The sequence below is a fragment of the Scyliorhinus canicula genome, chromosome 16 (assembly GCF_902713615.1).
Source record: "Scyliorhinus canicula chromosome 16, sScyCan1.1, whole genome shotgun sequence".
NCBI classification, from domain to species: Eukaryota; Metazoa; Chordata; class Chondrichthyes; order Carcharhiniformes; family Scyliorhinidae; genus Scyliorhinus; species Scyliorhinus canicula.
The window spans coordinates 38,914,532-38,936,986 of NC_052161.1; the positions used below are offsets into that span (position 1 = coordinate 38,914,532).

Consider the following 22,455-nt stretch of genomic DNA (forward strand, 5'->3'; position numbering starts at 1 on the left):
GAAATTAGTATTACTAAGAAAATAGTGCTGGGTGAAATTAATGGAGCTAAAGCAAATAAATCCCCATGGTCTGATAATCTACATCTGAGTACTGAAGGAGGTGGCCATGGAACTAATGGATGTGTAGGTTGTCATCTTCCAAAATTCTGCAGACTCTAGAACAGTTCTGGCAAAATTGAAGGTGGAAAACATAACCCCGTCTTAAAAAAAGAGGGAGGGAGAAAACAGGAGATTGTGATTGGTTAGCCTAATGGCAGTAGCTGGAAAAATGCTTGAGTCCATTACACAGGACACGTAGCAGGACACTTAAAAAATATCAACAGGATTAGTCAGCATGGATTTATGAAAGGGAAACCTGGCTGGGGTTTTTGAAGACATAACTAGTAGAATAGAGGAGGGCGACCAGTTGATGTGGCTTTTCAGAAAGTTTTGATAAAGTCCCACATAAGAGGTTAGTGTGCAAAATTAAAGCACATGGGATTGAGGGTAATATATTGGCATGAATTGATAATTGGTGAGCAGACAGGAAACAGAGTAGGAATAAATATTTTTTTTTCAGAATGGTAGTAGTGGCTAGTGTGTTCCTGCAGGAATTGGTGCTTGGGCCTAAGCTATTCACACCATACATCAAATCATTTGGCTGAGGGAACCCAAAGCGATATTTCCAAATTTGTTGATGACACAAAACTAGCTGCAAATGTGAGTGATGAGGCTTCAGGGTGATTTAGACAAGTTGAGTGAGTGGGCAAATACATGGCAGATGCAGTATAATGTGGATAAATGTGAAGTTAGCTATTTCGGACTGAGTAACATAAATGCCGAACATTAGTTAAATAGTGATAGATTGAAAATGTTGATATATAAAGGGACCTGGGTGCCCTGGTACACCAACCTCTGAAGCAAGCATGCAGGTACAGCAAACTGTTAAAAAGGCAAATGGTATGTTGGCCTTCATTGCAAAAAGACTACAGGAGCAAGGATGTCTTACTGCAGCAGTATAGGGCCTTGGTGAGACCAGACCTGGAGTATTACGTGCAGTTTTGCACTCCCTATCTAAGAAAAGATGTACGTTCCATGGATAGAGTACAGCAAAGGTTCACCAAACTGATTCCTGGGGTGCCATATGGGGAGAGATTGAGTTGACTGCACCTGTATTTGCTGGAATTTAGAAGAATGGGAGATGATCCAATTGAAATGTATAAAATTCAGACATAGCTGGGCAGACGGGATGCAGGGATGTTGCTTCCTGTGTCTGGGGGAGGGGGCATCTCGAACAAGGGGGTCATACCATTTAGGACTGAGATGAGGAGAAACATCTTCACTGAGTGGTGAACCTGTGGAACTCTCTACCATAGACTGTGGAGGCCAAGCACTGAATACATTTAAGAAGGAAATAGATTTCTAGACTAAGCTGTCGAGGGGTATGGGGACAGTGCGAGTGTATGGCGTTGAGATAGAAAATCAGCCATGATCATATTGAATAGCAAAGCAGGCAGAATGGCCTACTCCTGTTTTCTATGTCTACTCCAATCCCTTTGCAATAAAGGTTAACATGCCATTTGCCACCTTAATTGCTGTTGTGTCTGCATGCTAACGTTTTGTACTCTTTCCCAGTCTCTCAACATTAATATTTCCAAATTTCATGCCTTCTCAAAAGATTCTGCTTTTCTGTTCATACTGCCAAAATGAAATCCTCACAATACATTCCATCTGCAGTGGAAGTATTTTAATTCTGTCTCGAATGGGGCTGGTGAGGGAATAACTCCCAAATGAGCTATTCTCTTCCCTGTTTCATCATCTACCTATTGGCAACTTGGAGACAAAAGGGTGGAATCTTGATGCCATTCTCACGGTCCATGGCATCAGTGGCGAGGACAGAAAATTTCACGAGAATCAGGAAATACAATTCTTGCTGGACAGATCGTGTTTCACATCTCCCGCCCCCGGCGGCATCACGAGACTCATGCCCACAAAGGACATTACCTCATTTACATGGGGGAGGGGGAGGTACAGCCCCCTGTTGTGTTTAGTGTTCGATGTCGAGCAAGGAATCTACCAAACGACTTGTCCAAACCAAGTTCTTTATTAAATCACATATGGTAAGTTAGTGGTCTGATACAGAGCAAGTTATGGAGTTTCTTTGTACATCATTGGAGCTACCCATAGGCACGACTGTCCTTGTATGTCTTATAAACATCTGAGAATTACTGGATGTGCCCGGCACTTATATCTGAGCGTCTGGTCACATGATCACTGACTTGAGACCGCGTGGTGGATACCACCACCTGTTGGTCAGAGGTCGCACCACCAGCTATCTACAATATTGCTTACAGGCAAATCGCCAGACCCCGAGACCTGTGTTATGTGTGATGAGGTCTGTTAGGCTGCGCTGCTGGTCGGGACACCTTTCAAAGATCTGTGCTGAGCTGGCTCCTGTCTCTGAAGAGATCTCGGGGATGACATAAACCACACCCATTCATGTTCTTTTCCAAAGGGGGCACTGTGGTTAGCACTGCTGCTCCACCGTTCAATTCTGGCCTTGGGTGACTTTGTGGAATTTGTACTTCCTCCTTGTATCTGCATGGATTTCCTCCAGGATCTCTGGTTTACTCCCACAGTCTAAAGATGTGCAGGTTAGGTGGATTGGCCTTGGTAAATTTCCCGTTAATGTACAAAAGTTTAGGTGGGTCACCAGGTTGCGGTATAAGGGTGGAGGTGTGAGCTTAAGTAAGGGTGCTCTTTCCAAGGGCTGTTGCAGACTCGATGGGCCAAATGACCTCCTCATTGTTAATTCTATAATTCTATGAAGCGCTTCAAGATACCATGACAAAACCGATCTGTGGAACAGCAACGTCGGTTTTCAATGAGATTTGACACTTGCCAAATTCTGGTATAATTCCCCCCCCCCCCCCCCCCCCCCCCCCCCCACACCCCAGATCTGACTAATACCTTAATTTTGGCTACTTTCATCCTAATGCTGCTAGCTGTTACCAAACTGCAAATCGGGAATAGATTGTATTTCATATGAAGGTTGTTTAAAACTTTGTAAAAGTAAAGATTTGATTAGGGTTAATTTAATCAAATTTTGTATTAATTCTGCCTTTCTAAAGTAATGTTTTTTGTGTTTTATACAGTGGTGTTAGCGATGATCAAATAATATTGAAAAACTACAAGCATGCTTATTCAACATTGCTGCGGGCAACAGCAGATAAGGACACCCCTCTAATGCAGAGAGTGGAGGTGATACTGAACTTACTAAAACAATTATCATCTAAATCACCAGTTGATGAAGGTGGATCCGTGTGACCACCGTTTGTCTTCCCACTGTTGTACTGAAAGCACTGTTATAAAATGTGGGTTGACAGTTAAAGTACCTGTTCAAAGGTAAATTGGCATATTTCAAATGGCTTTCATCACCTACAGGTCAGTATGGACATCACTTCAACAATTAATAACTAGCACTAATTAAAAGCTAGTTCTTCAAAGCAATAATTTAACAATGAATGTCATATTGAGACATAAAGACTAAAAAGTTCCCAAATTCCAGCCTTATGCTGAGTAACCTACTTTCAGCCAAGCTGACAGTAAAGGTGCTGCAACTTTAACATCCTTGGGCTAAGGGGGAGGAAGATTATTCATCACCCCTGATGTTGATATTTTTTCAGTTACCTTCACTTGGGAGGGGAATATGTGCAATGTCTGGTGAGGGCAGTGACATCTTCAGATTTAAATAGTTTCTTGAAATACTCTACCTCAGCTTGACGAATGGCTACTTGATGAGGAACTGAGGAAATCAGTACCTCAGCATGGGTCACTGCTATCAAGAGAAAAGAGGAGAAAATTGGTGACCAAAATAAACTTTGGTCTAAACTAGTAATAGTATTCTTTTGTGAATTGCAATATGTATTCAAATTACATTCAAAGGTTTGTCAGTGAATTGATACATGAAATACTTTCTTACTGTGTACATTGTAAATACTGGCAAAATGAATGACATTTTTTCGATTAATGCAATTAGTGAATTTAAAAGATACAATATCTTTTTTAATGACTCTGTTAAACAACCAATCACAAGTTGGAATTTGAAGTTGCATTTTAGTTATTTATTGAACAGAATATTCATATATAAATAGGTCAGCCAGCATGTTTCCCTACTTTACAATGAATGAACAGTAAAAATTCACTTATCTTTAAACTCATTCATCTGAGAAACATGAACAAACTGTTATGGGGCTAATTTTAAAGTAAAAAGTAAACTAGACCTTTGAAGATCTGTGATCTTGACCAGCTAATTAGTCATTGGGATAATATTTTTCATTTTTCTTAAAATATGGGCATTACTTGGAAAGTCATTTTTTTATTGCCTATCTATGTGCCCATGAGAAGAGAATGCTAGGGTGCTGCCTTTCCTATTTGAGGTTGGTGTAGTGCAGCTGCTCCCACAGCAATATTCACTAGATTTTTGATCCAGCAACCATGAAGGAATGGGACTATATCTCCACGTCAGGAAAATGTATGACCTGACAGGGAACTTGGAGGTGATACTTTCATGCACTTGATGTCCTTGCCTTCTAGTTAAAGGTTATTAGCTTTGGGAGACTGGTGAAGAACACTTAGTGATTTGCTGCAGTGCATCCTGTAGATACAGTAGTACATACTGAATTCTGGAAGTGGAGGTTCGTGTATTTGAGACAGTGGATGAATTGCTACTTTGACATTCAAAAAATCCACTGATGGTACGTAGGAATTCTGAGAAATTTTTAAGGTACACATTTTTCATGCTCATTACTACTATTGATAAGTTAATGAAACAAAAATGCAGATAACACACTTTGGACAAGATTTAAAAATGATTTAGCTTATTTTACTATTGCATATGATAGGAAAACAATGTTACACATGATGACATCTTTTCATTGGTCAGTAGGTTAAAGATCTACACTTCCACAAGAACCACATTACATTTTAATAAAGTGAATTCAATAATATGAATTCAAGCCTTTCAAGATTTACACGTGCGTATATTGTGTAATGGAATTGCAGGATTTTTGCTAACAACTCAAAGTTTTGTAACTATAATTGTGTGTATATTTTGAAGCCAAGTGTGCAATGTTCTCCAGGTAAATTGGAGTTGTTCTAAAAATCAGGGTTCAATTTCGAGATTGGTTTATGTACTGTAAATTTAAAATGTGTGTGCGCAGAATGGAAAATATGTAAGCATGTGCAGAATCTGGGTTGAGTGTGTCTGCCTGATAACTGGTGCGTGAATGAAGATTCTGAGAGTTCTATTTGGGTCAGCTTTCTCCCCCTTTTCTTTCTGTAAAGTTTTGTTGATGAGCTTTGGTTTCAGTGAGAGAATTTTGTTTAGTGAAAACAGTTTTTTAAATCCACCTAGAGATTTGTCAGATATTTAAAAAGTTATTAAGTGGAAGACAGAGCTCTAAAATGTAGCTTTCACGGGATAAAGGGAGCCTTATTAGAAATATTGAGTTAAATGAAGCTGGATATTTTATTTATAGTTTACGACAAAAATATTACAATATCTGAAATATTAATTCTTGTGACTTTTATAATGTAAAGTCTGATTTTTCACTTACTGTTCAAAAAGGACAAATATCTATATCTGAGGACTCTGTAGAGTTTGTTCAGAAGTACATTTCATTTTGTTTGAAAGAATGTTCATCCTGCTGCCAACAGACCAGAACGAATACTTTGTGACATTTTAAAAATATATTTAATAAAAATATGAAAGTAACTGTCTGCCATGTGTTGTCCTTTGGTCAGTCTGTGTACATGATATGAGCAAATTTGTGTAACCTAGTATCAGTAAATGCAGGTATTAAATAGTGTAGGATGAGAAAAAAGACAAATCCTTTTGTCTGCATAAATTTTCTGTTTTATTACTCTTTTCAGTGTTAAAACTTTGTCAACTTCATATACAATATTATAATTTGGCAAATAAAAATAATCTTTGATGGAATTAACAGTCTGACACAGACTTTGTTATGAATGGTTTTGACTCTAAAATCTAGTCACTTAATTTGTGCACGTGTCTAGGATAAAGTCTTGTAGCATTAAGCATATACAGCACGCTATTTATGCATTTGCAATCCAAAACAGCCCTTGTCATGTGTGTAAAAATGTTTGAAATATATTTAGTTCTTGTTCAGCATTGAATCATGAACATTGCAGATGTCAAACCATTGATCTGATATCTTTCTCTTGGGCATTAGCCCATTCAGTGGCAATAATGGGTTCTTCTTTTTATCCCAATCATTGACCACTTTCCAAAAGAAACTATTTTTGAAGAAAAAAATAGATTGGTAATGATATGAGTAATATACAACATTTAGATTTTCAATGGGATGATCATTCTGTACCACTGGTGGAAATACATCTATAATTCTTTTCGGGTATCCGTTAATCTGATTTGTATTCACATTGAAAGTGACCACCTATAAAGAAAATTAATGAAGAGACAAAAGGATGTGACCATTTCAGATATTTAACAGCATCACTTTGTTTCCTTTGAAATCAATAATCTCTGTACCATAAGAAGATGAAAATAAATTGGAACAACCTATAGAATTCTTCCTCTCAAAGCCCTGATACCATTACCAGAGTTACTATTTCATTCAAATAAAGTTACCATCAAATCTTAAAATACAGTCTCCTTTATTTTGACACTTAATTGTTGACTGCATTACTGATGCACAAACTTAAGGCAATTTTTAAAATTCTGTTCTACTGAAATGAGTAGACTTAAATTTTATAATGAGAAATTGTCACTTGTTTTTAAGATGCGGGAGCTGCTGGAATAGCCAGCATTTATTGCCCATGAGAAATTGCACATAAGATAGTAATTCAATAATGTGCTAATTCACTGCTAGTAGATTTTTGTAGGAAAAGTTCATGCAACCACACAGGACTAACGGATGTTAAACTTTAAACAGATCCAATCAAGCAACTGCATTAATATTGATTTGTCATCTGTAATCAAGGCATTTGAGATTTTGGTGAACAAGAGGGACATCCTATGTCCTCAACCAATGAGATTTATATAGGAAAGAAACAAGAACAAAAGAGCACAAGGTAAATTATACTCAACTTGGGTAAAGTGGAATAGTAGGAACAAAGCATGATTGAACAAAGAACAAAAAAGAAAAGAGCAAGAAATTTAAGACCTCAGAACAACTTACTACCTGAAATTGATAGGTGGATAAGGGCTTTGAAAATAGACCAAACGTATGAAGCTCTCAGAAATTATACTTTTGGAGGAGTTTAAAAATTCAATTCGTGATGTAGTGAGAACTAGTGTGGAAGAACAGACGGTTAAAACTGCGAGATTAGCAGCAGAAATGGCAGATGATTATGAATTAGTTCATAAGTCAAAGATTGGTTTCTGACATCAGTTTCAGCCGGTGAGGGATAGAAACTGAGGACATGAGAAATACTCAAGTGGTAAAGGTGATCTGATGGGAGACAATAGAGAGTGTACCTCAGATTTAAAAAGAAATCCAGGAGGGTGGAAAAAAAATTAAAAGTTTCAAATGTTTTCACTGTAATAAACTAGGCCATGTAAAGTCACAGTGTTGGTGGTTGAAAGCACTGGAAAGGCTGATGTGGTAAAACAGGATAAGACAGTGGGATTTGTTAGTGGTAAAGGAAAGCCCAAGGGAAGCGAAGGAGGTCCAAACGATTGTACAGCCTGTTCAAGAAGTAGTTGTTAAGAAGGTGCCAGATGTCTTTAAATAATTTACTTGTGTGGCTAAAGTTTACTTATGTGTATCAGGAGGAGCAGGTAAAGAAGTAACAATTTTAAGAGATACAGGGGCTAGTCAATCTTTAATGGTAAGAGATGAGGAATTATGTAGTTTGGGAAGAATGTTGCCAGAAAAGGTGCTGATATGTGGAATTCAAGGTGAGAGGGGAGGCGTTCCATTATATAAGGTAAGGTTGGAAAATCCAGTGAAGAGTGGTGAAGTGGTAGTAGGAGTAATAGATAAACCATCTTGTCCAGGAATGATATAGCTAGATCGCAGGTGGGAGTGATGCCTACTGTGGTTGATAAACCAGTGGAAAATCAGACAACTGAAGTGTTGAAGGACGAATATCCTGGGATTCTTCCGGATTGTGTAGTTACAAGGTCGCAAAGTCACAGGTTAAGACGAGGAGAAATCAACGAGTGAAGATGAAGTTGAAGTGCAATTATCAGAAACGATTTTTGATCAGATGGTTGAAAAAGAACAAGAACAGGTGTAGGATGAGGCGGATATTTTTAGTTCAGGAAAATTGGCGGAGTTACAACAGAAATATGTAGTGTTGTATTATTTTCGGGGTTATCTTTGAAGTAAGGGGTGTTAAGAGATCCAATATTTATTTAAAAGGTTAATTTGAGTTCATGAAATAAACATTGTTTTGTTTTAAAAACCACATGTCCATAATTGTAATACTACACCTGGGGAACAAGCCGTGTGCTTCAAAAGCAACAATCCATTAAAGGTGGGGGTTGGTTGAACTCCATGATACGTTTTGGGGTTCTGAACACACCTCTCCCATAACAGTGTATTCTAGTTTCGTTTTCAGTGCTGGATAGCTGCAGTCGCAGCCAGAAGGTGCATTAGAATCTCTCTCTGTAATCTAAAGACTGAATCGATCCTGGTTATTTAAAAATAATAACAGTAGTGACTTTAACCTGATGTGCTTCTGGTAAAAGATGTTTTAAGTCTTATGGATGTTAAAAGGAAAGCTTAAAGGATTACTTAGTGTTGTATTCTTTGGGGGTTGTATTTGAATTAACGGCTGCTAAGATGTTCACTATGTTTTAAAAAGGTTAACTTGAGTTCATAGAATAAACATTGTTTTGCTGTAAAAAATACTTTTCCATTTCTGCTGTGCCACACCTGTAGAGTGGGCTGTGTGCTCCCATACCACAATCTATTAAAAGTTGTGGGTCAGGTGACCTCCATGATATACTTTGGAGTTCCCTAAACCCTGGCCCATAACACTACCCACCTCCAAATCTGACTGGACCACTTAAGAAAATGTTCATGCAGTTCATTCTGAAATGCAAAAGGTAACTCCTGCTTCTTTACTGCAAACTGCCTTTTTAAACTTCCCTCTCCAGCCCTTCCACCTTCACGTCTAAGAATAAGGACCTTGTGGACTTCTTGGTCACTAAGAATGTGACAATCTGATCAACTACCTCTTGCATTCCTCCCTTCCACTAATCCATCTGCTCTATTGTCACCGCCCCCCCCCCCCCCCCGCCCCTTTAGCCCTGACTTGCATCTTTCTTTGGTTTCTCTCCTGTATTCCTTCATATCTTCTCTGAGCTCATCTTGAGATCAACATCGTGTTCCTTCAGTCTTATTCCCACTAAGCTGCTGATCAACCAGCTTGTCCTACTGAGCCCCATGTTAATCAATATTGTAAATGGTTCTCTTTTTCTTTAGACATTGGCCCTCTTTTAAATCAGCTGTCATCACACTTCCCCTCAAAAGCAAAGCCCTGACCTCATCATCTTTGTAAACTATCCAAGTCCTTGAACATGTTGCCTCCCAAATTAATTCCCATCTGTCCTGCCACAGTACTGAAACACCTCTTTTAAAGTCATAAATGGCACCGTGACTTAAGATATTTTTTCCTTCTCGCTATGTCTGCACCCTTTAACCAGGTTAACTACACCATCCTCCCCCAACTGCTCTCCACTGTCGGCCAGCTGAATGGGACTGCTTTTGTTTGGTCCCATTCTTATCTACCTAATCATAGCCAGAGAATCATTTGCAATGCCTTATATTTCAGCTCCTGTACCATTACCTCTGTCTCCCACAGAACTATTTCACATCTACATGCCACCCCTGGTGACATCATGAGGAAGCACAGTTTTCCCCACGTACACTGACGACACCCAGCTCTATCTCACCACCACCTCTCTTCACTCTTCCACTTTTGCTAAATTATCAGTTGATCCAACATTCAGTATTGAATGAGCAGAAACTTCCTCTAATTAAACATTTGGAAGTATTCGATTTCGGTCCCCACTCCAAATACCGTTCCTTGCCACTGACTTCATTCCTCTCTCTGGCAACAGTCGTATTAAGCCAGTCTGTTCGCAACATCAGTGTCACATCTTATCCTGACATGAGCTTTGGACTTCATTTATGCCATCATTAAGACTGCACATTTCCACTTTCAGAACATTTCCACATCTCAGCTCGTATGCTGTTGAACTCTCATTCGTACCTCTGTTACCTCCAGACTTGACTATTCCAACGCACCCATGTCTGATCTACATTCTACTTTCCATAAACCTGGCCATCCAAATGTCTGCTGCCTATGTATTAACTCACAGTAAGTCCTGTTCCCCTGTCACCAGAGTTCACTTGGTTACATTGGCTCCCAGAAAGCAATATCTTGATTATAAAATTCTCATCCCCGTTTTCAAATCCTTCCCATGACCTGTCTGTCACTCTCTGTATTCTCCAGCCCCACAACTCTCCAATATTTCCGCTCTTCTTGTTCTGGTCTCCGGGAATCCCTGGTTTTAATTGCTCCATTATTGGTGGCGATATTTTCAGTTTCCTAGACCCCAAGCACTGAAATACCCTCCTTACACCTCCATTACCATATTTTCCTCCTCAAAATCCACTCCTTTGACCAGGTTTTTGGTCATCTGACCTAATAGTTCCTTATATGCCTCTGCATCTTATTTTGTTTTATAATGCTCTTGTGAAGATGGGATATTTCATTATGTTAAAGGCATGAGAAAAATGTAGGTTATTATTGAAGTCAAGCATCCTATATGATTTTTTTTCAGTCTTAACTTATCCTGACACTTTCACGACCCATCCCTGCTCCAAGTCTCTATTTCTGGATCCCTTATAAAATTGTACCGTTTAGTAATATTTCGTCTCTTCCTTCTGCCAACAAAAATGTATAGCGTCACACATTTGTGTTAAATTTCACTGGCATGCATCACCCCTTTTGTCAATCTATTTCCTCCTGAAGTCTTACTATCCTTACATTTCTGAGTTTCATTTCATTTATGGATTTTAAAATGATGCCTTTGATAATGCAACCCAGATCATTTAATAGTCTTTATTATTGTCACAAATAGGCTTACGTTAACACTGCAATGAAGTGAAAATCCCCTAGTCGCCACACCATGGCGCCTGTTCGGGTACACTGAGGGGGAATTCAGAATGTCCAATTCACCTAACAAAGACATCTTTCGGGGCTTGGAGGAAACTGGAGCATCTGGAAAAGAACAGTGATCCTAATTACCAACCGCTGGGGAACACAACTATATCTCTCTCTCCAGTCTGAAAAACAAATGTTCACAAAACTCCATCTGTCCCTCAACCAATTTTGTATTTGTGCTGCACTGTACTTGTTAATCCCATTGACTTTAATTTTGCTATCAAGTTGGTTTGTGATACTTTGTCAAATGATTTTTCAATATCCATATACCCATCAATCACATTACAGCACCCTCATTAACAATAACAAATCCCTGTTGACTTTCTTTCATTTTTCATTGTATAGTTATAATCATGGGAAGATTTGGTCTATCATGTCTATGCCGGCTCTCTGTAAGAGCAACACAACTAGGCCACCACCCTTTCCTCATAGCCCTGCAAATACTTTCTCGTCAAGTGTTTATCAATTCCCTTTCGAAAGCGACAGTTGAATCTGCTTCACTACATTCTCAGGTCCTAACTTCTCACTGCATGAAAGGGATTTTCCAAGTTTTGCCATTAGTTTGTCTGTTGTTCACCTTCTATCTGCATCCTCTGGTTCTTGATCCTTTCACCAAATTGGAACAGTTCCTATCTGTTCCACTTAGACCCTTCATGATGCTGAATATCTCAAAAGAATCTCCTTTCAACCAATCACCGCACTTCTTTGAGAAGAACCCCACCTTTTCCAATCTAATCACATTACTGAAGTGTCCCATCCCATGGACCATTGTCATAAATCTTTCATGCAACCCTTGCAATGCGTTTGCATTCTTCCAATGTTTTATGCTCTATTAGGGGCAGCACGGTAGCATAGTGGTTAGCATAAATTCTTCACAGCTCCGGGATCCCAGGTTCGATTTCCGGCTGGGTCACTGTCTGTGCGGAGTCTGCACGTCCTCCCCGTGTGTGTGTGGGTTTCCTCCGGGTGCTCCGGTTTCCTCCCACAGTCCAAAGATGTGCGGGTTAGGTGAATTGGCCATGCTAAATTGCCCGTAGTGTCCTAAAAAGTAAGGTTAAGGAGGGGGTTGTTGGGTTACGGGTATAGGGTGGATACGTGGGTTTGAGTAGGGTGATCATTGCTCGGCACAACATCGAGGGCCGAAGGGCCTGTTCTGTGCTGTACTGTTCTATGTTCTATTATTGTCTCAACATTTCTCTGCCATCAGTCAAGGAACTGTTATCCCCAACTGATCTGGCTTGCAAGTCTAGTCCAACACTATGACCGGAATTTCCATCTCCACCCACCGCCCGGATCTTCCCATTCATCTAATAGTCAGCAGACTTTTGGCTAGCCAGTCACAGGAAAATGCTGTCCTATGTAGCTGAAACCTGTTTTGAAATTAATGAAAATACCTTGTTTTTAGTTGCCCACTTCCCAAGAACAAAGAAAAACTTACGTTTGAACCTTTGAAGAAATATATGTTTTGGTCTCTGTTATGATAAAAAGCTGTATCAATTGGACCCTGAACGCCTGGAAAACCTTCAGAAATTAACTTGGGATATTTGTCTCCATCTGCGTCCTCTGTGTATGTTTGATCATTTTCATTGTCATATCTCCAAAACTGAGTACCTACATAGAAGATAAGTTCACAATGAAAATAACATTCTACTAATTAATTGCATTTAAATTTGTTGAAATTAAATCACCTTTGAAGAAATAGATGACATCTAATGTCCAGGTCCATATATGTACAAAAGCATCAATGCTACGACTTGGGATTCCTTGCCATCCAACTGATATTGAAATAGGATCTCCATAGCGTGTTCGATTGTTACGATTTTCATAAAGCCAATACAATTCATTTCTGAAGAAATATGTGTTAAATTGAATCATTGTCTCCCCATATGGGTTTTTCTCCCTATGAATCCAGTCAAATACTGTGTCAAAAGGACTTTCGCATACACCTAAAAAGAATAATCAAAGTCAATCTATTGCTATTACAGTTCAGTTGTATGATTATAAGTCTTTGAACTTCAAAATATGGCAAGTAGGTCACATATTCATAAGATTTCTTTTTTGCATCCTCTCCAAAAGTCTTCACATGCTTTTACAAAAGAAAAGTCTGCATTTTGATAGCTTTTAAAGATTTTTTAAAATTTCACTTCTATTCCTCCACCCCTGCTTTCCCAAATTCTAGGCTGCTTGTTGCCAGATATTGTCCCTTGGTTCATTATTTTAGACCATGAATTAATTTCATTGTCATTAGTATGGCTGTGTAGAATTAAATAAGATTTAAAATTGATTCAGCAGCTCTATGCCAACATTTATGTTTCACATTTGGTCAAAGGGAGATTGCATTCACAAAGATGGAATGTACCTTCTAATTTTCAGCATTATAAAACCATTCCTTAATTCATGACTATCTTCCATTTGCTTAATTACATCTATGTTGTCAGACTGCTTATTTAACGATTTTGTAGATAAGCCAGAGCTTCTTCCAGTTGAGGATTGGGAATACTGAATCCATTTCATTTAACCCCTCCCAAAAATATTGTAGCCCTCTCTTTCCCATCTACCAGCTGCTCGTGTCCAATGCAATTGATAGTGCACATCTGACTTCTGTTTGCTGTGCCTGGCTGACTTGTTCTGCGTGGCTCCCTTAAAATTGATGTTTAGTTGTGCCTGTTCTCTGCATGTCTGCACATTGCTGCAGCTTGGAGGGAGCATTGGTAGAATCCTGAGCTTGGCTGCGAACTCCAGTCTATCATTCACTGAGACTGCATACTTCCATTCTGACAAAATAGCTGACCTATGTCCCATCCCACTCTCTCCTGCTAACCTTATCCATATTGATTTCCTCAAATGCCTTCATTAGCAGTTTCTTTTGCTTCTCTGAAAACTCCCAACTCATCCAAAATGATGTTGCCTGTCCTGCGCCTGATATTGCTGATCACTCATGTTTGTGTTGATCATCACTTGATCCCTCTTGTCCATCCCTACTTGCCCTTGTACTCAGTGGCTTACTAGGCCTTCCACAAGGTAGTTGCTGTGGGTGTGAAGTCAATGTAGGCCAAATGAGTTAAGGATAACATTTCTTTCCCCAAGCGCAAGATGGGTTTTTACAACAAGCAATAGTCTGACGTTAGTTTTAAATTCCAGATTGTATTAACTTAATTTAAATTCCACCAGCTTTGTTGTGGGATTTAAACCCATGTCCCCAGAGCCTGGGCCTCTGGCTCACTAGTCCAGTGGCATTACCACTACACCACCATTTCCCTGATCAGCTTTATGAGACTTTCCTTTTAGCTAGATGATTTGGGGGCCATACATTTGGTTACACACAAGAGTAGATCTAGGTTAGAGATCTAGGTGGTTCTTTTACCAGAAGAATATGTGGAGTCATGGGACAAGTGCCACTGGGGGCCGCTTTAGGTCACTTGGCTAGACAGCTGGTTCGTAATGCAGAGCGGGGGCAACAACACGGGATCAATTCCCGTACCGGCTGAGGTTATTCATGTGGCCCGCCTTCTCAACCTTGCCCCTTGCCTGAAGTATGGTGATCCTCAGGTTAAATCATCACTAGTCAGCTCTCCCCCTAAAAAGGGAAAGGGTCATCTGGGACTATGGCGACCTTACCGTACCTACCACTTGTTCAGTGAGTGCTGATTTGTTACATATCTTTAAAGGGCGGTGAGTCGATTTCTGGCTCGGGTAGAAATCAGTGTTCAAAGGTAAATGAGGTACTAAGCAATATAAATTGTGGTCTCCTGGATTAATGAGCCTCTTTGTGTTAGAGAGGAGTTTCCCACATTTGGGAATTCTATAAATTGACCGTGGGTTTTTCTAATTTTGGGGGGTTTTTCTGAGGAGGTTACTTGATTGTGGACCATGTTGTGAATCATGACTTTGTAACTGGGGGCAGGGTGGATCAATCAACTATATTTTATCCTGGCTGTCATTTTTGCATGTTTGCATCTTCCTTCCCTCACCCCATTATTGGTAGTATATCCTTCAGCTGCTGAGACTTACATCTGTGCATTGCCCTCACTTTCTCATTTAGGACCCTGCATAATACCCATCTCTTTGAACAAACATTTGGTGACTCCACATAATATCGCCTCTTTCAACTTGGCCTCTGTTTTTTCCTAATGTGGTGGGGGGGAGCATTTTATTCATTAAAGTTCTTTTTTAATGCATTTTGTTGTGATGGTAGAAAAATAAATATCCTAATTTTTTAATTCTAATGCTCTGTTGACTTGCCCCTCAGTTTCTAATTCTAGAAATAGCCTATCAGCTCTTCCCCAAAATCAGACCTTTCATTGTCAATCAGACCAAAGATATAACTCTGTACAAGTATTTTATTATACAGAGTTCTGCTTTCCCGAACTAGATGGTGGAGAGACTAGGGTGTAGATGTTTCCATGATGTTTGGCCCATCACTTTATAAACGGGTATCAATGCCATATGCAACTGCAATATTACTGTATCTTATTCACTCTTTACTGGTCACTGACTGTGTTAACAGGGTATGTTGAATTTATTCACTGCATAATTATCTGTAACACAATCCGATTCTGCTAGAATTTAAATTTGAATGTTTTGCTCTTACCATAGAGTTGTTGAACAGCTTTCCTGTCAAGCCAATCCAGCTCAAACATTGAATCTTGTGGAATGTAGCTGGGCTGCATTACTGAACCAGCTCTGTAGATATGAGGCAAACCCAGTACGTGACCTAGTTCGTGGACAGCCACCTATTTGTTGGACAGATTGAAATATTCTCATGAAGTAAAGTGAGCTGCTTTTATAAATTCACTGGTGCTTTAAAATCCGGAATATGTGTAGGTGCAATACCTAATATTGTACCTCACCAGGAAAGTCTTTGATCTGTTCTGTTAACTGATTCAAATACCTGACAGTGGAGCCATCCTGGAGGAAGTGGAAAATTCAGTTTCCACTCATTGACTTCCCCTGATGGTAAATATGACAGAATGTTGAATAAGGACTGAATCTGGCTTGACTGTAATGCTCTCTACTATCAACCTGTTGAAAATAACTTTTTAGATTAATTTCATAGAATTATAGAAACTCAGCACCGAAGGCGGTATTTCAATCCAACATGCCTCTTTGAAAGGGACATCATGTTTGGTTTCACAATTTTGTTTTTGTCTAAAATCCTGCAAAGTTTCTTATCCTCAAGGACCTGTCTAGCTTATTTTTACATTTATTTAAAGAATCCGCTTACACCACATTTTCAAGTCGAGTATGCCAGTCCCAATCATTTTTGTTTCTCATCCTTTGCCTATGATTTTAAATCTATGACGTCTGTCTACTCTATCAAATCCTCTTGAAAACCTCTATTAGGTCACCACTTCAATTTTTCTGCTACAAGAAGAACATTCCTAACTTTTCCAACCTCTCATAGTTGAAGGAAATCTCATCTATTGCCTTTCTAAAGCTTTTATATCTTGCTGAGTGCAATACTCCAGCTGCAGAAGGCTGAATGAATAATTTATAAAGTTCTAGTCTGATCTCATTGCTGATCTGTTGCATATATTTATACTTCCAAATAATGTATATGCTTTTTCAGTCACCTTATCAACCTGCCTGCCACCTTTAGGGATTTGTGTATATGAGCAGCAAGTCTCTACACTAAACTTCCAAAAATACTGCCATTTATACTATATTTTCTTTCCATAGTCGTCCTCCCAAAGTTCATCACTTCAAATTTCTCTGCATTGTACTCCATCCATCATGCTGCTGCCTATTTCACCATCTTGTTTGTTATCCTCACCACTACTTATTGCATTGCCAAATATTCTATAATGTGTAAACTTTATGATGCTGCTCCCTCGATACCTGAGCCTAGATCATTTCTAAAAATTAAAAGATGTAGTACCCAAAACTGGCCTGTAGGGAACATCACTGCAAACCACCTTCCAATCGAAGAAACATCCATCCACCATTTGTTTCCAGACACTGACCAATTCCATATCCATACCACCATTTCTTTCTTTAAATCCATGGGCATCCATCTTCTTAACATGTAGCAGTTTGTTGAATACCTTCCAAAAGTCCATATATACATCTGATACCTTGATCAAGCTTTGTGATTACTTTTATCAAAAAATTCAGTCAAGTCAGACAGATGCAACTTGTCTTTAACAAACCTCTATAAATCCATGCCCTTCCAAATGAAAGTATGTGGGATAGTGTAGTTAGTAAAGATGAAATCATTCCAATAATGAGAAAGAATATTGGCTCATAAAATCAAAATGTGGAACCAGTTTGTGTGGAGCTAAGAAGTGACAAATGGAAAATATTCGTGGGAGTACTGGTATGGTTGGGGATGGATTAAACAGGAAATTATAAATTTATGTAACAAGAGTGCAACAGTAGTCATGGGTGACTTTAATCTACATATAAACTGGGGAAACCAAATTAGCAATAACACTGTGACAGACACATTTCTGGAATGTGTGAAATTGTTTTTAGATGAGTACATAGAGAAATCATTGTGGAAACAGGCTAACCCAGATTTTGTACTGTGCAATGAGAAGGGGTTAATAATCTGGTGCGTGTTCCTTTAGGGAAGAGTGACCACAACATGATAGAATTCTTCATTAGGATGGAAAATGATGTAGCCCAATCCGAAACTAGGGTCCCAAATCCAACAAAGGAATGTACAAAGATATGAGGGTGAGTTGGCTACAATAAATCGGGGAACTTCATTAAAAGGCATTATGGTGGATAGGCAATGGCTGATAATTAAGGAATTAATACATGCATTGTAACAGTTGTAGATTCCTTTCTGGTACAAAAACATAATGGGAAAAACTGTTGATACAATTTATTTGGTCACCTAAAAGAGGAACAGTGGGAAAGGCGACCCAACCATAGCTAACAAAAGACATTAAGGATAGTAAAATCATGTAAGGGGTCATCAACAGCGCTTAGCATTAACCTGCTCACTAATGCTCATTTTGGGTTCCGTCAGGGGCACTCGGGTCTTAACCTCATTACAGCCATGGTTTAAATATGGACCAAAGGGCTGAATTCCAGAGGTGAGGTGAAAGTGACTGTGTTTTGACACAATTTAACTAAGTGTGGCACCAACAAACCCAAACAAAACTGGAGTCAATGGGAGAAAACCTTGTGCTGGTTAGAGCCGTAACTGGCACAAAGGAAGATGGTTGTGGTGGTTAGAGATCAGTCATCTCAGTTCATCACTTTCAGTTCCTCAGGGTACTGTCCTAGGCCCAACCATCTTCAACTGCTTCATCAATCACCTTCCTTCCATAGTACCATCACAAGTGGTGATGACTGCACAATGTTCATGACTCCTTGGGTACTGAACCAGTCAATATCCAAATGCAATGAGACTTGGATAATCCAGGCTTGGGCTGACAAGTAGCAAGTAATCTTTGTGCCACATAAGTGGCAGGCAATGGCCATCTCCAACAAAAGAGATATTATTTATGCCCCTTGACACTCTCTGCCATTACTGTTGTTGAATCTCCCATTATCAACATCCTGGGGGTTACCATTGACCAGAAACTGAACCAGACTAACCATATAAATATTATGGTTACAAAAACAGGACAGAGACTAGGCGTCCTGCAACACGTTACTGACCTCTGGACTCCTCAAAGCCTGTGCATCATTTACAAGGCACAAGTCAGGAATGTGATGGAATACCTCCACTTTCCTGGATGAGTGTAGCTCCAACAACACCCAAGAAGCTCCACACTAGCCAGAACAAAGCAGCCTGCTTGGGTAGCACCTCTTTCACAAACATTTACTCCCTCCACCTCCACCAAACAATGGAAGTCGTGTGTACCATTTCTGAGATACACTGCAGGAATTCACCAAAGTTCCTTAAGCAGCATCATTGTCTAGAAAGGCAAATGTAGCAAACACACGGGACAACATCACCACCTGGAAGCTACCCACCATCCTGACTTGAAAATATATCGCTGTTTCTTCACTCACACTGGGTCAAAATCCTGGAACGATCTCCCTAACAGCACTCTAGATGTACCTACACCATAATAACTGCAGTGGTTCTGGACGGCAGCTTACCACCACCTTCTCAAGGGCAATAAATTGTTGCCTAGCCAGTGATGCCTATATCCCCTGAATGATTTTTTAAAGCTGGACAATTAGAAAATATTAATGGGATTTGACAAAGTTAGCATAGTTTTATGAAAGGGAGATTGTGTTTGGCAAACCTGCGAGAGGTTTTGAGGACATAACTAGTAGGATAGATAAGGGAGAACCGATGGATATGGTATATTTGGATTTTTAGAAAGTTTTTTACAATATTCCACATAAGATGTTAGTGTGCAAAATTAGAGCACAAGGGATTGGGGGTAATATATTGATATGGATTGAGAATTGGTTAGCAGGCAGGAAACACAGAGTAGGAATAAATTAGTATTTTTCAGAATGGCAGGCAGTGACCAGTGGGCCACTGCAAGGATCAGTGCTTGGGCCCTAGCTATTCACAATATATATCAATGATTTGGATAAGGGAACCAAATGTAATCAATCCAAGTTTGCTCACAACACAAAACTAGGTGAGAATGTGAATGGTGGGGAGAATGTTAAGAGATTTCAAGGTGATTTAGACAAATTGAGTGAGTGGGAAAATACACGGCAGGTGCAGCATAATGTGGAGATAAGAAAAATACAATGGTAGAGAATTAGTTTAAATAGTGATATATTGGGAAATGTTGATGTAAAAAGTGACATTGGTATCCTTGTAAAGCAGCCACTGAAAGGAAGCAAACAGTTGCCATTAGGTAGGCAAATGGTATGTTGGCCTTTATTACAAGAGGACCTGATTACAGGGCCTTGGTGAGACCACACCTGGGATATTGCGTGCAGGCTTGCAGATATATTTGCCTTAGGGGAGTGCAGTGAAGTTTCACCAGACTGAGGTCAGGGTCTCAGGATATGGATAGGCCATTTACGATTGAGATGAGGAGAAATTTCTTCACTCAGGGTGGTGAACGTATGAAATTCTCTACCACTGAAGGTCTGGAGGCCAAGTACTGAATATATTTAAGAAGGAAATAGATTTCTGGACACACAAAGTGTTGAGATAGATGATTGGTCAGGTTCATATTAAATGGCAGAGCAGGTTCGAGGGGCCGAATAGCCTACTTCTCCCATTTTCTATGTTCTTATGTCCCTGATGGTGGATTCCAATAACTTACCAGCCACCTATGTTAGCATAGCTGATTAGCTCAATATTTGGAGTTCTATGAAGAAAAACCCCCAGCAATGGAACTCATCTTAATAAAGGGAACTATGAGGATATGAGGCGTGAGTTGGCCTTGATAGATTGGGGAGAGTTACTTAAAGGGATGACAGTAGATAGACAATGGTAAACATTCAGGAACACCTGAGGAACTACAGCAAATGTTCATTCCTGTCTGGCACAAAAGCAAAGGGGGTAAGAGGGCCAATCCATGGCTTACAAAGAAAATGAGAAATAGTATCTAATCCAAGGAAGAAGCATACAGATTGGCCAAGAAAAATAATAGGTCTGAGGATTGGGAGCAGTTTAGAAATCAGCAAAGAAGAACAAAGGGATTGATTAAGAAGGGGAAACTACAGTACGAAAGGAAGCTTGCGGGGAACATAAAGACTGACACTAAGAGTTTCTGCAGATATGTGAAGAGAAAGAGATTGGTAAAGAGAAATGTAGGCGCACTGCAGACAGAAACAGGGGAATGCATAATAAGGGACAAAGAAATGGCTGAGCAATTAAATACATACTTTGGTTCTGTCTTCACAAATGAGGACACAAATCAGATCCCAGAAATGTTGGAGAATGAAAGGTTTAGTGAGAGGGAAGAACAGGGAGATCAATATTAGTACAGAAATGGTGCTGGGAAAACTGATGGGATTGAAGGCAGATAAATCCCCAGGGCCTGAGAATCTGCATCCCAGAGTGCTTAAGGAGGTGGCTCTTGAAATAGTGGTTGCATGGTGGTCATCTTCCGGGATTCTATAGACTCTGGAACAGTCCCTGCAGATTGGAGGATAGTTCTTGTCAGTCTGATATTCAAAAAGGGAGGGAGAGAGAAAGCAGGGAATTATAAACCAATAAGCCTAACATCGGTAGTGGGGAAAATGCTTGAATCCATTATCAAAGACTTTATAGCGGAACATTTAGAAAGCAGTGGCAGGATCAGTCAGAGTCGGCATGGATTTATGAAGGGAAAATAATGCTTGCCAAATCTGTTGGAATTCTTTGACGAGGTAACCAGTAATCGACAAGGGGGAGCCAGTCGATGTGGTATATTTGGACTTTCAGAAGGTGTTTGACAAAGTCTCGCATAAGAGATTATTGAGCAAAATTAAAGCGCATGGGATTGGGGGAAATGTATTGAGGTGAATAGAAAACTAGTTGGCAGAGAGGAATCAAAGAGTAGGGTTTAATGGGTCCTTTTCAAATTGGCAGGCAGTAACCAGTGGGGTATCACAGGGATCGGTGCTGGGACCCCAGCTATTCACAATATATATTGATGATTTGGATGAGGGAATAAAATGTAACATCTCAAAGTTTGCAGATGATACCAAATTAGGTGGGGGGGTGAATTGCGACTAGGATGCAGGGATCCTACAGCAAGATCTGGACAGGTTGGGCGAGTGGGCAAACCAATGGCAGATGCAGTATAATTTGGTTAAGTGTGAGGTTATTCATTTTGGAAACAATAACAGGAAGGCAGATTACTACCTGAATGGTTGTAAATTGGGAGAGGGGACTGTGCAGCGGGACCTGGGTGTCCTTGTGCACCATTCGATGAAGGTAAGCATGCAGGTGCAGCAGGCGGTAAAGAAGGCTAATGGTATGTTGGCCCCCAGTGCAAGAGGTTTCAAGTATAGAAGCAGGGATGTGTTGCTGCAATTGCCTTGGTGAGGCCACACTTGGAGTATTGTGTGCAGTTTTGGTCTCCTTCTCTGAGGAAGGATGTTCTTGCTCTCGAGGGAGTGCAGCGAAGGTTTACCAGACTGATTCCAGGGATGGCGGGACTGTCATATGAGGACAGATTGACTAGGTTGGGATTGTTCTTGCTGGAGTTCAGAAGAATGAGGGGGGATCTCATAGAGACTCACAAAATTCTAACAGGACTAGACAGGGGAGATGTAGGGAAGATGTTACCAATGATAGGTGTGTCCAGAACCAGGGGTCACAGCCTGAGGATTCAGGGTAAACCATTTCAGACAGAGATAAGGAGACACTTCTTCACACAAAGAGTG

At 39.9% G+C, this 22,455-nt stretch overlaps 2 protein-coding genes across 9 annotated transcripts in view; one reads left to right on the forward strand and one right to left on the reverse strand.

Moving 5' to 3' along the window:
• Window positions 1-5,752, forward strand: part of edrf1 (erythroid differentiation regulatory factor 1) — a 92,672-nt gene extending 86,920 nt beyond the window's left edge. For all 3 annotated transcript variants that reach the window (XM_038773739.1, XM_038773740.1, XM_038773741.1), the window contains one exon: window positions 3,135-5,752. In XM_038773739.1, the coding sequence (XP_038629667.1) occupies window positions 3,135-3,306 (172 nt within the window). In that variant the 3' untranslated portion in view covers window positions 3,307-5,752. The remainder of the gene's footprint in view (window positions 1-3,134) is intronic.
• Window positions 5,753-5,878: 126 nt separating this feature from the next.
• The window catches only part of mmp21 (matrix metallopeptidase 21), a 34,184-nt gene continuing 17,607 nt past the window's right edge, over window positions 5,879-22,455 (reverse strand). For all 6 annotated transcript variants that reach the window (XM_038773744.1, XM_038773748.1, XM_038773745.1 and 3 more), the window contains 4 exons: window positions 15,794-15,935; window positions 12,891-13,148; window positions 12,641-12,813; window positions 5,879-6,455 (listed from right to left, as the gene is read on the reverse strand). In XM_038773744.1, coding sequence (XP_038629672.1) covers window positions 6,156-6,455; window positions 12,641-12,813; window positions 12,891-13,148; window positions 15,794-15,935 — 873 coding nt within the window. In that variant the 3' untranslated portion in view covers window positions 5,879-6,155. The remainder of the gene's footprint in view (window positions 6,456-12,640; window positions 12,814-12,890; window positions 13,149-15,793; window positions 15,936-22,455) is intronic.